This window comes from Nothoprocta perdicaria, unplaced genomic scaffold (assembly GCF_003342845.1).
Source record: "Nothoprocta perdicaria isolate Ctin4 unplaced genomic scaffold, notPer1 scaffold_314, whole genome shotgun sequence".
Lineage (NCBI taxonomy): Eukaryota > Metazoa > Chordata > Aves > Tinamiformes > Tinamidae > Nothoprocta > Nothoprocta perdicaria.
The window spans coordinates 104,068-122,250 of record NW_020455549.1 but is presented as its reverse complement, the minus strand read 5'-3'; the positions used below and the strand labels follow the sequence as shown (position 1 = coordinate 122,250).

General features: G+C 42.6%; 1 protein-coding gene across 2 annotated transcripts; it reads right to left on the bottom strand.

Annotated features, from left to right (window-relative positions):
• Positions 1 to 2,446: 2,446 nt before the first annotated feature.
• Positions 2,447 to 17,908, bottom strand: LARP4 (La ribonucleoprotein domain family member 4). 2 transcript variants are annotated; one of them, XM_026042804.1, is made up of 16 exons: positions 17,809 to 17,908; positions 17,452 to 17,599; positions 15,754 to 15,912; positions 14,688 to 14,763; positions 14,182 to 14,318; positions 13,660 to 13,763; positions 12,802 to 12,912; positions 12,344 to 12,397; positions 11,728 to 11,937; positions 11,054 to 11,157; positions 7,330 to 7,554; positions 6,701 to 6,749; positions 6,130 to 6,288; positions 5,819 to 5,940; positions 5,406 to 5,574; positions 2,447 to 5,171 (listed from the first exon to the last, which is right to left on the bottom strand). In XM_026042804.1, the coding sequence occupies exons 1-16, from the start codon at positions 17,815 to 17,817 to the stop codon at positions 4,824 to 4,826; spliced, it is 2,184 nt and encodes a 727-aa protein (XP_025898589.1). In that variant the 5' UTR covers positions 17,818 to 17,908; the 3' UTR covers positions 2,447 to 4,823. The 2 variants fall into 2 exon arrangements, with proteins under 2 accessions (XP_025898589.1, XP_025898590.1); XM_026042805.1 differs by having other exon boundaries at positions 5,436 to 5,574.
• Positions 17,909 to 18,183: the final 275 nt, after the last annotated feature.

The window sequence follows — 18,183 nt, the reverse complement described above, 5'->3', positions numbered from 1 at the left end:
GCGCCCTTTGCACCCGTCACCTCAGGGGGGCCGGGTGCACCCTCGTCACCTCAGGGGGGCCGCGCGCGCCCTTTGCACCCGTCACCTCAGGGGGGGCGGGGCGGGGGCCGCGCGCCCCCTTCGCCCCTCTCCCCTCAGCAGCCCCAGGCGCACAAGGACTGGGGGAGGTTGTGGGGGTTTGGATTTGGGTTTTTTTTTTTTCTTTCTTTCTTTTAAATCATCTTTATTTTTTTTTCTGTTACTTCAATTTCCCATAGCACCTTGGCAATGTCAAAAACAAATACAAATACATGTATTCATCTTTTTTTTTTTTTTTAACATTTAAAGCATGAACCTACTTTTCACAATTTTTTGTTTTGGACAGTTTTTCTGACAACAGGAATATGCCGGAACAAACAAAAGTAGAGAAGCCAGATGGGTTGCTTTTTTTTTTTTCTCCTCCCCTCCTTTACCTGAAGCCCGACCACGTTGGAGAGAGATCACAAATGCCAAGAGGCAGCGGGGAGGAACAAGATGACTGTAATAACGTGAGTTCAATATATTATCTGAGTATTTTGTATTCTATAAAAATTAGAACAAAAAAAAAACCTTTTATGCACAGTTTGTTTACAGTTGAAGTTGCTTTTTTTTTTTTTTTTTTGGAAACTGTATCCATAACTGAAGCTCCATAAAAATAAACCTCTGGTTCTTAAATATAAAATTTTAAGGTGGTTACAGGTTAGGTTGCAGATGCATTTTTTTTAAGTTGATTTAACTCCATTTCAAGTCCTCCCAACTGTACATTAAAAAGAGACTCAATTAACCTCTTGAAGTGCCTATGCTAAAGGCACTTAAGAGGAGAGCCAACTAAAATACTACAACAAACCAAAATTATGTACCATCCTAAGGAAGCTCAGACTATAAGTAATATATACACACACGCACACAAAGAGCATGATAAAATCATTCAGATTAATGGCAACAATCTTATGTTTCAGAAGGAAATATCAAAATTAGAAACAAAAAAAATCTATTGCATATCTGTAGTAATCAAGGATTTACAAAAAAACTTATCAGAAGCAATTTCCCCCCGAAGTGCATTTCTGTTGCATCGTCTGTAATACAATGGCGCATTTTACAAATTTAAAATATCATCTGTACATACCAGATATTTTTTCCCCAAGTGAACATTCACTTGGGTAACAGTAAAAATAGTGGACATTTTCAAGACAACTAAGCAGATATTGACAAAGTAGTAAGGCCATAGCTATGTAACTACAGTAAAGCATCGATTAAGTCACTTATTTGCTACTGATCTGCCACAGTATCATCTTTCTCTCTTGGTTAAYAGGGTGGGTTACTTTTTATTTTTAAACCTACTGCTAAAACTGCACCATCATACTGTGCCAGGCTAACTTAAGAAAAAAAGAAAGCAGGAATGTAAGAGACTACAAAAACTAATAACTTTTGAAAAGAAAGCTGCTTTTGCACTTTTACTTTACTATCACATGCAGATAATTACTCTTCTCACTCCCCAGCAGCAGTGCRAGAGAGGGGCCCAATCTTTTCCATGCACAGTAATTCGGAAAAGAACTTAACTGGGGAAGTTTACTTCCGTAGCTAACAAAAGTCACTACTTCTGAGAACAGATCAAAATCCATGAAAGCGAAACTGAACTTACGGTATTTCACATCAGCAGAGTGGGATAGAAATTCTGTTCACGTCACGTGGCGAGCTACCAGAAAGGAACTGAGAACGGTCATTTCCCCGCTTCACCTGCGCTCCGAACACCCAGGTTGAACGTGGGGCAGTTTCACCTCTGCTCAGAGGGATGGTACAACTCCCCGGAATTCCGTGGGCTGCCCCAGCAGCCAACCTGGCTCCCAAGGGATCCTTTTTGTCCCTTTTTACTGCCCAGCCCATGGAAGCTAGCGGACTGAGACAGAACAGTTTGCCTGAGTCTATCACGGGGATGAGAAAGTAGCAGCTAGCCAGCCTAAGCTACGTGATTGCAGTGCAATACGAGGACTGCAGGAGAACTTGCACACAAAACTAGGGGTTTCACAGCCTTTTATAGTGACTTGGTTGTTCCCTCCAACACACACACACRCACACACACAMAAAAAACCCTAGAGGAAACAAAAGAAAAACACAGTATAAATGGCAGGGGCGCAGGGAGGAAGGGGAATGCTGTTAAATCCTTGCACGCAAGTATTAAATAAATAATTATGAGTGCCCTAATCTGACAGAAGTTTGAATATGCTGGAAAAAGCCAACAGGTTTACAGATTTATTTGCATACACTGTACAAGAGCTGTAATCTGCTGCTGCACACCCAGGACATACAAAAGCATCCTTTCCACGGTCAAGTTTTTCCAATCACCTTAACAAGATTGAACTGTAGCAATTCTTTTTTCCACATCTATTAAATGAAAAAGGCTACATTTCACAACGGTTAGAAATAAAAGTCAAATTCTAGCTTTCAGCACTACAAAGGTACTCTATGCACTGCACGGGAGGCAGATGCCCGCGTGGGCTGGCATATGCCACCTTCACCRTGGAGGCCAAAGCCCAACATCTGTAGAAGCCTCTTCCCAAGAGCTCCTCCTTTAACAGCAGCCAGCTTAAGGCAGCTATTAGCATTTCAACATTTATTCTACTTTGCAATGACAGTGCACATCTATCCTAAAATATCTGTGACTATTGTACACAACAGATTTTTTTCCAGTTTGACTGCAGTAATTGATTATAGACTTTAAAATGACTCAAAATTAACTTTGAAATCATTGCATTTCAGAGCTTTAACACTTAAATATTTAAAAACTTCTCTATTATGCCATCAAATGTAGCATTATCCCAATAAATGGAGAAGGGGTTGGTAAGCATCCCTAAAYTGTAGACGTGATCAATGATTTTTTACTAAATTTAAAAAATTCCCAAACCCAGTACAGGTAGTTTAAAAGTAATGATTTTCTTTTTTAATATATATATATGTGTGTGTATATATATAACATGCGTAGAAATGAACAGTTAACAGCATAAATACATTATATTGTGTTATGAATCAAATCAAAGCAATTGCCAAGCTGAATAATAAGTTAGAGAAATGACAACTCTGGCTTTATATATATATTTATAAAAATAGATATGAGTGTTCTCAAAGCAGCTGATAAAGAATGCCTACTGAGTAAGAAGTCGCCAAGGGTTATCTGGCTACGAAATCAGAAGATGAAAGTTTTCACAGTTATTTTAACTGCCACTTACATTCATTCTAATGGCAACACTAGCATATATTACTAAGATGTTTACGGTATATATCACAACTGAGTTTTCCAGTGTTCACAACTTACGACTTTAAATTTGTACACTTGCTATTCACTAAAGAAAAATAAAGAAAAAAAATAGGTTTGATTCTTACTGCTGGAAGCTACTTTTCCCTAACACTTTATACAGAACTTCGAACCTGGCATGCTGATTTTGGCAGATTAATGCATTGTATTTTCCTATTTCGGTCATTACAGTCATCACCTTGTAAACTTAACCACTTCTTCACAATAGTGTTGCAAATTTAGTCAGCATAAAGCTAGGCAAGATGCTACCTTTCAACACCAGGGTTTTTTCTTTAGCTCTTTGCCTTCAGTTCCACTTTAAACTCTTGAAAGAGAAAGAAGTCAGTTGCTACCACTTCAGCTGAAAACAGCGAGTTCCCAGTACGTATAAACCCTGATTTCTCATACACAGCATCCAATTCCCTGCTCYGGGACACACAGGCCAGTATATGGAAAGCTGGACGTTGTCCCCAGATCATTAACGGTTCAAAGAGAGACATCAGCTGAACATTTGGGGAGAAGGGGCCAGCGCTGCGCTCAGAGCGCCCACCTGCAAGGCCCAAAGCCCTCTGTCTGCAACAGCAAGGTCTGCCTCTCACCGTGCAGAGCTAACGCGCTGCGTAGCCATCCAACAATCCTCTGCCAGGCCTGCCTCTGCAAAACATACCAAGATAAACGCACAAGAGCCTGCAATAAAGAGATTAGAGAAAGTAAAAAGAAAAACAACAATAAAAAGTTGCCCTCAAAAGGAGGCAGGGAAAGGGCAAATTAACAATTCTGACATGCTCCCTTCCGCCTCCTTCCCATTGCATCTAGAAGACACTTTTTGCTGTCCATGTGCTCTGATCTACAATCCAGTCTCCTGTAAATACTGCAGTTTAAAAAGCTTGCTGAATGAGTCTGTAAGCTCAAGAGACTATACTTCCACCTGGAAACACAGATTTATTACAGTAGTACATTCAGTTTTATCATCAGTGACTAAGTCATGACAGTATCTGGCTGCAATCATTCAACTCGCACACTGACCAAGCACCTCAGCTGCAGATGTGCTCTGCAAGGCAAGGCCATTAGTGGCAGACACATCATCCTACAAGCCAAATGTTAAATAGGTTAAAAAAAGTTCTAATTTTACAGAAATGCTTATTTTTTCAAAAATAATATTCTCTTAGCCTCTTCCTCCTACACTGAGGGACATGTTAATTTGTCAATTCTTATTTCTTCACCTTGTCAAAATGCTAGTTTCACAATCCCAAAACTGATTTCAAGCAGGAAACCCTCTGCAAATTAAAAACAAAAATACAAAAATTATAATCTCTAGAGTTATATTGATTGGAATCCTCCAGCATTTGTGAAATCACTTTTATAGAGATGAATTTTGGGACTCYCCACAACTTCTCCCTATAAGCCACACTCCAGTTCAGTATTCCCCTTCACGAATACTTCTCTCTCACAGTCTCCYCTGCTGCTCATTTGTCCACAGCTCAAATTAAATAGATAATATTTGCCTGGACGAGCATTACTTTGGTGACCGGGGTGGCACGTACTGCTCCTTGCCGATACGTCGAGGTGCTCCCTGAGGCGATGATCTGCGTCCAAACTGGCGCCTCTGTTCCCTGATTTTCCCAGCAGCTCCCCTGGGAGGCCCACTGCCTCGGAACCCGGAGTAATCCTTCATTCGACCTTCCACCTTGTCTTGAGCCTTTTCGGAAGTCTTCTCCGCAGCCTTCTCGGGTGTACCATTTTCTTCATTTTTGGCGGGGGAAACTACGTTGGTGCGAAGCTCCCGAAGAGGCTGAACAGGAACTGCAGGAGGCTCCTTTGGGGGCTTCTGGCAGACTTCAGCATAGCTGAGCTTACGTGGCTCCTTTGGGATCAAGGGTAGAAGAGCAAAGTTTACACAGCAGCCTGATCGCTCTGTGTCCTTCCAGGCTACCCTAGGCTCAGCTTTAAGGCACAACGGCCAGAATGAGTTCAGAGAACTAGCAGGCCACAGCGACAGGGAAGTGCACAAGCAAACCAGGGGTCCCAGGTCCTACACGAGCAAGCTGAAGAGACATCTGCCCACGCTCTCCACCCAGCTCCCGCCTCCGCACCCTACCTGCGGCAACACAGCGGGTGCTGCGCTCACATTAGTAGAGGATGAAGTGGTGTTTGTCCTTGGCAGCTTTGCAGTGCTGACGGGGGAGGCAGACACCGCTGGCGGCGCATGGCTTGGGACGTCTCTCTGAGCAGGTGCTTCTTCTGGCTTGCTCTCTGGCTGAACTGGGCTGTTAAGAACAATTTAACATTAAAATGTATGAATGCAAAAATTATGTTTGAGAAGGTATATTCTTTCTTTAATGTCACAGCTAGAGGTTTCACAAAGTAGGACTTTTTGGCTGTTATGACCATAACTCCCATCCTCTAGAGAGGCTGCCTACCACAACCAGAGAAGGAAGATTAAATGTTCCTCACACGCTTCTGACACGCAGAAGCAAGTTTTAATACTCATATTTCAAGCAAGCTACGTACCTTAACACCACAGCCTCAGTCTGACTTGGGGAACTCGCGCTTGCAACAGGCTGCTGGACAGGGCTGTGCATCTGTTCTTCCTGAGCAAGAGCTGGACAGCTGGACAGCAAATCTTTGCTTTCCTGCACAAAAAGCATAAGTTGCAAAACATGGGAAGATGACTGATGTTTAACTGAAGCACATGCCAGCTCTAGACATTTGGACTTACGACATTCTATGCACAGCTCGAAAACACAGATGTTTTAAGCAGGGAAGGAGAGAAAACGTCAACACAAGTATATTATTTGTACACATGAAAGAAGAGTAAGTACCTTCTCYTTGCAGATTCCTTTAACAATATCAGACATCCTGCTCTCCAGAACAGGCTCTCCCGGTGTTTTTGCTGTGCTGCCAGGCAAAGGTGGGAAATTTGATGCTAGCAAGTCAAACTTTGGTGTCTGAGTCTTTGTTTCTGCTGAAGGCTGAGGCCTCTAGAAAAAGAAAAGGCCCCTTAAGAGAGCTGTATCACCCAGCGTTCAAAGCACCCAGTGTCAGGAAATTTCTTAGGAACATGAAATCCCCACAGTGTGATCGGAGGACTTAGGGAGTATGTCATTCCTTCAGTAAACACAAAGCCAACACACTGCAGCTGGTGTCAGCTGCAGCAACGTTTTTCTGGAAAAGATTAGTCTAAAACTACTTAGGATTTGTGAATTACAAGATCTTCTATTGATTCTTATCTGCAGTATCTACAGATATCGTGTAGATAGTCAACATTTAGTTACCTTAAAAACCTAACTATGCAATCCATTGTACAAACGGGCAGAAACGTTCATCCTCCAGTATGTGAAACAAGCCCGTGCATTTCACACAAAACGCTCCAATAAGAGCAGCAGAACTTACTAAAATACGATCGTCTTCCCGTCTCCTCCGACCTCTGAAAACATTCCTCCTTTAAAGGCAAAACAAGGGCAGTAAGTACACTCATCTAGCTCTCAAGTACACGCTCATCTGCGCAGAGGGGAGCCTGGGGCAGGGGATTCTCAGCAGCCAACTGATATTTCCTCAAGCTATAGTTATGAGATGCTCCCTCTTTCAAGGGGCTCGAATCTTTCAAGGGGCTCGAACAATCCTGAAAAGCAGCCAATATGGGAACTGAATCACTTTTTCCTTGAAGGAAGTACCCTAAGGCACTGTATCTAAGCAAGCATGTTGATAATTTAGACTTCAGTATAACAGACCTTGCATTTATGGCAATATGAATTCCACGATTACTCTGCTAGCTGTTTTAATTGTGGCTACATGTCACTCCTTTTAAAATAAAAGCTACTCTTTATGTTACTGAAAGGTATTGGTAGCACAACTACCAATGCGTAGCAGAGCAGGAAGCACCCATGCTCCTAGCAGAGTTAAATATTTATCCATTTACTTAAATGTCAGTTTTCCCTTGTTCACTTTATGGAAACAGGCCTTGTGCCAACGGTTGACATTCCTTGGCTTGTAGGATTCCTGCAGCACATCCAGATCCTCACCTGCCCCTGCCGATGCCGTAATCCCCATTCTGTTCCACGGGCGCGGCAGGACAGTCCTTCTGGGAATAGCCTTGCTCTTGGTGCCCTGCTAACGTGCTGTTATGCCGCTCCRCGACAAAGTTCCTGGAGCCGGTTCTGTTCAGTGGTCCTTCCCCAAGGGCGGCGGCGGCGGGCCCCTCCGCAGCGTGTTCCGAGCTGCTGGGCGGTCGGAAGTGCGGCTTCACACTGCAGGAGGCACAGCAAGAGGCTGCGGTAACTCAAGACTTCAAGAACACGGAGCAAAACTGCACCACCAACTACAGCTAGTTTGCAGCTGACGAGAGAACAGCAAGCACTGGAACTCCGACGCCAGAGAAGRGCAATTGCCTACATACATTTGCCAACTGTCAATTGCAAAACAAAGAAGTGCTCTTCCTTACCTGCATCTACTCCTTTCATTCTAGTTCTCTTGCCATCCCCCACCCGCAAGCGTGGCCATTAAAAGGTGGTATTGAGACTGACAACCTGACAGATACTAAAGGAAGAAAAAAATAGGGGCAAGAACTGTCTCAGCTGAAACCCCAGGAGGGATTCTGCAGCTGTCTGGGCCCTAAGGTGCTTGAAAGTGTTCTGTAGAACGAAACACCACCCAAGGAACAAGCTGATCTGGCCAGGAGCACAGAGCTGAACTGGAACAAGAAGCCAGAGGCAGACAAGGACTGAAGGGGCTGGAGAGAGCAGGGTAGATGAGGATGGGGCGCCTGAGGGCTCCAAGAGTCAGGGTCTTCACCTCCTGCTTCCATTATCAAGCAGCCGCAATGTTGACTCTGCAGTCTGCCATCCCCACACACTTTACCCAGTTATTGATTATTTAGCATCAAAGCCATATTTTCTTTGAACTGAGATGCAGCTACACGTGTTCAGTGGCTCTGGTCTCAAACAGAGAATCCCCCAGAAAACGCCCTGTCCCACCACAGTGCAGCAAAGCAGCACGGAGCAAAGCCAGCTTCCAGAGGGGCATTCACACAGGCACTCAGGTCCTTTCCACTTCCACAACTTGCTGTCTTTCCAATTTGGTGACAATTAGCTCCAGCAAGCGAGGCAGGGATCTCAGATTACGAGCTCTGCATGATCAGCCCTGCGCAACCCACGGCTTACAGACACAAGGAGAGAACTTTGTGTGTTTGCAGCAAGTCACTGTAGGAGCATTCAAAAACAACRCGATCAAGGAGTAAGTTCTCCCACTGCCAGTGAAACTACGATACCTGTGTGGGAACAGGAGTTCACACTGCTGTATGATCTCCTACAGAACTACCAAGCAGGTGCTCGATGCTGTAGGTTCTAAACTGGTTAGCAGAGTGTAGCTTCCTTCCAGCTTCCACCCATTACTTGTTCCCTCCCATTTGGCCAGGGAAATTAAAGTTGGGAACACAGGAGAATTAATGAACAACAGCAATTTATTGTTTGCCCCCACAGGGCTGCTGAATCAGAAGAGCAGTAACTGATCTGCTCCTAGCAGCACAAGACCCTTCGCTTTGCTCTGTCGTTCTCCAGAGTATTTTAAATCAGCTCCAYGGCTCTGACAGGCTTCTCCACAGCCTTGCACTTAACAGGCAGAAGCTTTTCAGTATCTTATATGTAACAAAAGTGGAAGAAGCTTCACCTGAACTTATAGCCCAGTTCTGAGTATTCAAATTCACCTGCTCCATCAAACATATTTTCAGTGATCTTTTAAATGAGTGGAGTGAAAAATACCAGTTTAACCAATAGTAGCACTGAGGATCTCTGTCACAAGACACAGCCTTCCATTCCCACAGGCATGTTGCAACAAATGAGGACTAAATAAACACGAGCAGCTTAAACAAATGTTTGTTTTTACAGACCAAAAAGCCCAATATTTAACTTGTGACTGCCTGTGTGACAAAAGTTTAATGGGCCACAGGACAAAACTAAAGCAGCAGCATCTCTTCTGTGAAAGAATCTTCTGCGGTTCATGGGGAGATGTGCTAAACAGACTAATTCATATTTAACAGCTTCAGTAAGCATTAGGAAGCACATTTCAGACCCAGTGATGTTTCCCATCAGCAGGGCGCACAGGAGAGAGAAGATAAGGCAACTGACTTTCTCCCATTTTGTTCAGTTCCCTCTTAAAAGGGAAGAGCTGTGCAAGTCATTATTCAGCCCTCAGATCTCATAATCTTACCCGTCATTGAGAAGGCCACAATCTCGGCCTGGGCAGAAGAGCAAAGCAGAAAAGAGAAGGAAAAAGGAAGAGGAAAAAAGCAGAGAGAAGAAAACAGGATGTGAGAGAGTAGAAAGAAGGAAACGCAAAGTGCAGGCTGCCCAGGCAACCAACTGTTGGACCTGTTCTCTAAGCGCGATACTTGATCATCACTGGGCCAAACCTGCACAGCTGCACCTCGCTGTTGCCTTTCCAGTCTCCCTTTTGGGAAGAGATCCTGTTGAAGGATAATTAATGCCCRCTTCCAGATTCTGAAGCTCTAGCACTGCAAAAGCAGAGCTTTGTACTAGTACAAAGGCTGAGCAAGCTTGGCAGGAAAGATAACACGACCCAGATGGAGTAGCAGAACCTGTACACACACGACCCTGAAGCTGTAACTCCAAAATGACTGAAGCTTTGCAAATTTGAARTCTTAAAATAATCAGGAGGAGCTTTTAAAGCTCAAAATTATCAGACAGGATGTGAACTACAAGCAGTGAGTGAATGAGTGAGTGAGCAGTGAGTGGGCATTTCAAGGTGTCACTCTTCAGGTAAATACAATTCCTGCACAGTTTCAATATCTGTGCTTCTCTAAGATGATCCATGTGATGCTTACAAAACTCTTCCTTTAAGATTGTGCACAACCTAAGGCAAAACTATTTTCTAAGAGGCCTTAGTTGGGTGCTGCACAGCTGTGAGTGACTCCATTGCCCAGTGCTCCGGGCCCAGCTGTCCCACCAGTGTGAGCCCCGTGTTCGGGCGCCACTGAGTCGGTGCAGCTTCCAAACTCACACTTTGCAAACGGCCACCAGCTTTAATTGCACCAAAAAACATTACCATACTGGCAGTTTTCAACTGCCTTCTCAAACAGGATAAAAAGCTGTTCCTATGCTATCAGCCCACATGCCCAATACAGYAAAAGAACTCGCAAATAAAACAATTTCCACCCACGCAAACAGATTAATACTCCATTGTGTTTCCAGAGCACTGTTCCAGTGAATATAAAGCTGGTTCCTCCTCTCCGATGTTTGTATCGGAGCAGAGTCCTTATAGTTATCTGGAAAGATGGCAATACAGCAGATAAATCACAGTGACACACTCAGTATCAAGCAGTTTAGCACRGAGACACCAGGGCATGCAACTCTCAGCTGTACAAACTGAACAGCTATCTACAAATCTGACACAACAGCAAAAGCTGAAGTTTGTTTTGCAACAGTTTACAACCCATATACAACAAACCATTATAAGTACTACCTTAAGAGGAAGTTATTTGTGTGTCTGCAGAAATTTCTCCGTGGTTTTTAGAAGAGATACCTTTGCTCTCTCCAACACATATGTCCATTATTTTGGGATCGCAAGCTGCCAAYTTTATTTTTTTAATCAAGTAGAGCTGAAAAATGCCATGTGTATTTGACAAACAAAGCGAGTAACCTAGCCCCATTACAAGGCGCTGCACTTCAGAAGCGCAAGGATCCGAATACTGTAAATTCTCAGAGAGCAAAGCAACTGACAGAGCTATCTTACCGATTTCTATGGAATGGGCGACCTATACTCAAAGAAGCAGCATTTGTTTTATATGATCCTGGTGTATTAAAGCCATTCATAAATCCACCGTTAGGAAAGGGGGCCTGCAACAGACAGAACAGTCTCAATGGCCGAGCYAAAAAAAGAAATGTTTGCATTATACGAGATCAGCTTCAGTAGTTATTATCCAGTCTGCTTTACTTTTACACTGGGTTACCACATCCAGAAAATTGCAATTGCACTAATTTAAAAAATAAACAAGAGCCCCACTAGGTTAACAATCTGCAAGTCTACTTTAGTCCCAGAGTCCTCTGGTTCCAGAACAAGCTACAAAGCTCTTCCAGTAACACAAGTTACTAGATTATGCATAAATGGAGTTTCACATCAAAATTCCTTGAAATAAACTGCAGCCAGTGGCGAGCCACACAGCTCCTTTGAGTCTTGCATTAGGTCTGTGACATCAACTGAAGGGAAGTTCAGTGGAACAGAAGCAGAGGGATCTGACTAGAAAATCTGTGCATCCTGCAGCCAAAAAACCCGCCACCACATGGTTTTGTTATCCAGATTATCATTTGTGCTCTGGGCTGGCAGTGGGYCTGTGATCTCAGGCCTGAGCCCTAGTCAGCAGTTTCTGAAGCCTCCCCTCGTTTCCCCCGTTAGCGGCCGTCACTCACCAGCGGCGTTTCGAAGTAAGGTGCAGGGCTTGGCGACCACGTCTGAGGCACAATGCTGTAAATAGAGTACTGCTGAGGACTATATACAGGCTGCATAAACAGTGGTGAGGCAAACTGTGCTTGGGTTTGAACTGGCTGAGTATAGACACTAGAATCCACTACCCGGTAACCATTCTTAGCAAAAAATGTGTTGATGGCTTTTATCCTTGCCTGCAAGAGACGAAATGGTATCAAATGCAACAACCAGGAGAAGAGAAGCAGAACTTGTGATTTTTGTTGCCTACCRAAATTATAACAAACAGAAATTGTTATTAAAAAACAGTCCAGKTGACAGTCTCAAAATATGCTAAAGGGAAGGATGAATATGCCAGAGAATCTCCCTTGCTTTCAAAATAAATGCTGCTGTCCATAGCAGCAACTGTCCATGCTCCAATTTCAAGTTTTACAAAGAAAATGACAGATTTCAATCTGCAGCAGATGCTGTCCAATTGACTAATTGTCCTCTCCCACTACAACCAGGCTGCTAATGCCTTACTATTTTTTTCCATAAATTCACCATGTTATTCAAATAAGAAAGTTTTATTCTGAAATCTCTCACCACATAAAACAGTCTTACCATTACTGGCTTGCCCTGAAAGGTTTTCACTTCTTCCCTTAAGTATTTGAACGCCTGCATATACAAAAAAAAACAGACACATTAGAATACACTGATAAAAATAATAAAGAACATTATTTAACATAAAATCCAAGCCATATGCTTTGCTGTTAGGGGTCAGCTAAACTCACTAACCCTTCAAAATTACAAATATTTGATGTCAGTCCCTCATGTACTCAGGGACTGGGTGCTGTAATTTCATTATTATTGCGCGCTTGGGCAAGTATTAGACAAAAGAACTGCAACCCTCAGCTTTTCTTCTGTATCAACTACAATATGCCAATAACATCTAAAAATATCAAAAAGGAGAYCAGTAAATAAATGAATATCTTGGCTATAAACAGCACACACACAGCCCTCCCAAGCAGGGGAAGCATTAAGGGGCTTGGGACATCACGCTGAGCCAAGAGCAGCCTTACCTGYTGCGCATCTGTATCCGACTGGAATGTAACGTACCAGTTGTTGTTGTGAGCAAACTCACAGCTTATCACTTTAGGGCAGTTCTCATTTTTAAACAGAGCCTTCACCTCCTGAGGGAGACAAAACTCTGTTGTTAAGGGGATCTAGTCCAAGCTCTAAGCTGCGAGTTGAGCAGTAAACTTCTAGATCAGGAGAGTCATCCATACAGGAGTGACCAGGAGCTCTACCCAAACAAAAGAGCTTGACAGCTCTGCAATAGTCAAGAGTTTAAAAAGGGGACAAATCAGTTGTTCAGCATTTGCATTAAAAGTACAAGTTAAAAATGCTATTGACAAACACCCCTCTGTCACAACTTTAAAAAACAAAGAACTAAACTATTCTATGTGCCAAATGTCAATAGGAATTTCATTATCCTCCCTTCTCTGAACATAATGAGCTCAGCTCACACTGGGTCACAATGAATGAGAAATGTTTAATAATGTCTGTAGCTGCCAAAACAACTGTCTGACTTCAAGTAAAGTTACTGCTGTGACAAAAATTCAGTCTGAATTCCAAGTCATGTCCTGGACCGATTTTATTTCTGAATCTGAAAAGAAACCAGATCAAGCACCCTTCCAGAAAAGCCTTTGTAGCTCAAGTTTCTATGAAGAAAAAAAAACTTATGTAACAGCATTTTAATATATTAGTAAAAGAAGGGAAAGGGGGAAATGACAAGATTTTAGTCTAGCCTTTTTGATGTTAAATCAAGGCAGCAAAAAACTCATTGCTAGTTTACAAAAAATACCAGAGTTGAATTCAATTAAATAATCGTCAACCTTTAAAGCGTGTTGCTGTTTCAGAGAGGGCCCGTTTTTTACCTCTATAGGTGTCGTTTCAGGGATCTCACGAAGAATAATAATACATCGTTTGTGGTTTGGTCTGACTTTCTCCCCTCTCTCATCTACTTGTACCATAGGAGAAGCTGAAATTGAAATACAAAGTGTGGCTTAATAGTGGACACTGGATACTGTAGAAGCTCTCAGCAGTACCAGACTCCTCATATCCAAGTTGTAACAAAGAACTTCATCAAACTGCCAAACAAAATGGATTTCTTGAATTCAGAGCAAAAGGACTCTTATCAGCTTCCTTCTCTTCAATCTTCAGTATATTTTAGTTACATATCCTGCCTCTATCCACAGTTCAGGTATCCAAAAAGCTCAGTCTCAAATTACATTCAATCTAGAACAGCCATGTTATACAAATATTATCTGGAGATAAGGGTTCTCTTTCCCGTTTTCTTGGAACAACGTGTCATAACCACCTAAGACACTAACATGTTTCTCTAAAGCAAGCAAGGGGGTTTTGTTCTACTAACGTAGACATCAAACGCACAGACTTACATCTCAAAACTTCAAGAATCAGATCCATATCCGTTGTCAGCTTCTTAATACCTTCCATGTTGGCAATTGTCCATATGGGAACAAACTGATCACTATCCATTTGAGACATCAGATAGAGATCCTTTGAGAGATTCTCCCTGGAGATACACAAACACAGCCTTTCAGCAAACCCTGGACTTCAGGAACAGGACTAACAACAAAATAGTAACTCCAGCCTTCAACAGACAGAGATTTGCTGGAAATACCCAACTAAATTATCCCCACATCCTACACGCATGAAACACAGAAGTTAAACTGAATTCTTATTAAAAGACTGACACTACTGATACCACAATGTTTCTGTAACATTTCAGTGAAACTTGTTTTATATTCCAACCAACCAATCCCCTTTCACAGCTAACTGAATAAATGAAAATGCAAGCACAGCACATATAGAGCCAAAAATGAAATTGCAATCAACACTTTTAATAAAGGTTTTGCATGTAGCTGAATTAACCGTACTATACCGTGAGAAGCAGAATTCAAGCTGTTTTTTCAGGCATTCTCTAATGTCTTCTGTGGACACAGCAGAGCTGCCTTCACCTGAAAGTTATCACATTTACAAAACAGCATCAGGTCTCAGTTCACACTGAGAACACAACGCAAGGAGTTTCATCACGTAACGTAAGCGTGAACCCTTCTGGATAAAGAGGGGAGAAAAAGGTACTTTAGATGTTCTTAAACAGCACCACATTGCGCATTCCAGGTTGCATCAATCCTGTCAGAGCAATTTATACCCCATGGGTTTTTTTTCAGTTGCCCAAGCACCATGGCTGGCTTAGATCCCCTGAAGCAGGAACTGCATGGAAAATTTCAAGCTTCTACTAAGAATTTACAAGTGACACCTGAACTCGGAAAACACTCACTGTACTAAGAGCCAAGGGTTGTTTTCTGCACAAGCCAGGAGATGCACATACACTGCTTTTTCTTTTGCATCCCCAGGTGAGCAGAAAGATACCCAAGAGGTCGGCTAAGTTAATTACCAACTACACTAACAGCTCCTATCTGCACACATGTGTTTGCTACTTTAAGCAGTTTCAAGACCTGTCCACAAAGAACACAGTATCAGTAGCTTCTATCAGCACTGCCTTGAGCTAACCTACTGCATAAATTGTGCTTAAACTTCTCAAGATCTTGTCCCCCCTGCAACAGTATTAAAATTCAAATTAGAAGTTAAATTGTAGAACAAGAATAGAATTCTCCTTTCGGAATTGTAACATAATGTATAAACTACAGTTGAAAAAGTATAAACAACCTAAACCAACCGCAGGACAGACTGACTCCTCACAGGTTGGCCAAAAGGAAACGCTTCCCTTGAACGCTATAGAAAAGGAGCCTCCTGCCCTGCCAAGCCTCACACAGCTGGGCTAGAGCTCTCCAAACGCCCGTGCTTTACAAGCGATCTTCTCTGGATTAGAAAAGACATGGACTTCAAAATGTCTAGAGATGGGCAGAGGGCAATCAGAAAGGCCAAATTAACTGCATGAGACTTCACAGCAGGGGCTGACAGCCTAACTGCACATGAACACTCACCAGAAACTTCATAGATTTGGTAGCCAAGATCTTCAGTTGCTAGGACCATTCCATTTGCAGACGCCTCATCAACCACTGTGCCATTTCTTGTAGCTTCACAAGATGGGGAATACATCACTTCATATTGCTTGCAGCTATCCTCTGAAATCTCTGTGTTACCTGGCAAAAACAACACATCGTCAACAGAAAGAATACTAGAAGCTCCAGATTTTTTTCACTTGAGGAGTTTTGGCTACCAACTTCAAAAGAAGAAATGCAATAATTGAATAGTTTACACTTTCAATGTCTACTTTGTACTGGGTCGCACTTTCTACCTATTTTCATGAAGATTCTGGCTTGCACTAGAGTTTTATCAAAAACGACAGGAAAACAACAGAATTTTGAAATTTTAAGACCATTAAAATGCAGCAGAGGCTTTAAGAACAGGCTTACTACCCAATATTTAAAATACTGAAATTAGTTTCCTGAAAAACAAAGCACTTAAATAGTTTATATCACCAAATGACTTATTCAACATCCTGCATGATCCTTATTTATATAAGGACTCAAAAGCATCAAGTGCTTGTTATAAAACCACACTGGAATTATGCTGAAATTGGCCAATCTCTCGTTCAAGACACTTCAGTCTTCAGCACAGCTGCTTGGAATAGAAATAAGTATAATTTCACTTTATTTCTACAGTCAGGCAAGATTATTCAAATTATTCTCTACTAGATCGTTTCCACACTAATGACTAAAAGTACTATTTTTTGTGGTTAGAATTGAGACTAGTCAAGCAGTTTCCAACAGTTCACATCGCTTGTAAAGCCATAAAATTGTCTGAAGAAACCTCCCTTAACTTCCCAAACAGTACAACATTTATGTGCCTATTTCAGGTTGTTATGAAGAGACAAATGAGCTTCTTGGCCAGTGCACAAGTTCAGCTCTCAGTTTCTCCCGACTTATCAGAAACTTCTCACRCAGCCACACGGGCAGAACCCTCCCTCCTTGATCCCTAACTTGGCCTAAACCTTTTCCAAGGAATCTTCTGCTTCCTACCTCGACAGACCTCCACTCTGTTTCAAGTAACCTCAGCTCTACAATTCACCTTGATTCTAAAATGAATCAAGATCTAAAACAGTGGAATCTGTATTTAATTCTAGAAGACAGGCTTAAACACATGGTAAGGATGGAAAAATAGAGATGGAAAGTGAATACAGGCTTAAACCGGATAATTATTAATGCTTTGCAATTCTAGTCCAGCACAAATGCCACTGTGCAACAGTTCTCAGCAGCAGCAGCACGGCAATCTACCAGGCTTGCAGGTGGCCCTCAGAGCTATAATTTTCCTGTTCACAGGGTCAAGATATACTAAAGTGCAGCAATGGTGAAGGACAATCATGAAACCATTCCACACCTTTAGCAACCTGTATCCCTCTTAGCGCGTTACTTGGTCATCATCGGGCCCTCTGAGCACTGCTGCTCCTGCTTGAGCATCCGCTCTGGATTCCTCACTCAATTCCTAAACCAAAGTTCASACATCTAATCTCTAAGAACAATTATCTATCTACTCCTTTGTCATATTTGTTTATAGCCATGACTGGAGCAGCACTAATAGCCTCAAGGGCAAGAGGCTGCACCTCACGACTAGCCCGAGTCTCACAGCAAATACTCTGTGCTAATTAGCAAGGACCCCTCACGGCCGTCGCGACGTCTCACCCTCGGCCTGGGGCCCCTGCGCAGCCGCCGTCTCTTGCCACGAGTGCTCAGCGCCATTTGTTGCCGGCGCAGCCTCGCCGCTCCCTTGGGGGACTTCTTGCCACACTTTCGCATTAGGGTTTAAGCCAGCACCTTTCGACGGTACCTGCTGAAGAGACCAGAACACTTGTATTAGAAAAGGAAAGCCAAAAATGATTTAAAAGCCCAGCCAGGCAAGACAGCTGAATTTATCAATTTCCTAGCAGTTGCCCATCATAAGCTTCTAACCACTTATTCTAAATGACATTCTAACCAATGTCATTTTTCACTGACTGCAACTGGAAAGTCCTGGGTATTTTCCAAGTATTTAGTTTCTACCTCCATCATAGGCGTTGCCTCCAGCCTCCTTTACTGACATCCAAAAACATCAGAAGAAGCAACTAGGTGTGAAGAACTCTGACAGCCCATAAAGTTTATGGTCTTGACTTTCAATCCTCCAATCCCCTTCCACCAAAAAGGGAACTTTTCCCTATTGGATGCCTCTTCCTAGAAAGGAAGGTTAAAAAAAAATAAAGAAAAAAAGAAAAAACCCACATCTCAAGGGAAGTAAGCTGACGAGTTACTGAATTTGATTAGTCATGACACCTACCTGAAGAAAATATCAATTCTATATAAGCTAGGCCACTCTTTTCACATCAAATTTAGAAGGCAAAAGCCTCTGCAGAGATCCCAAAGCTCATCTAATTCAAAAAA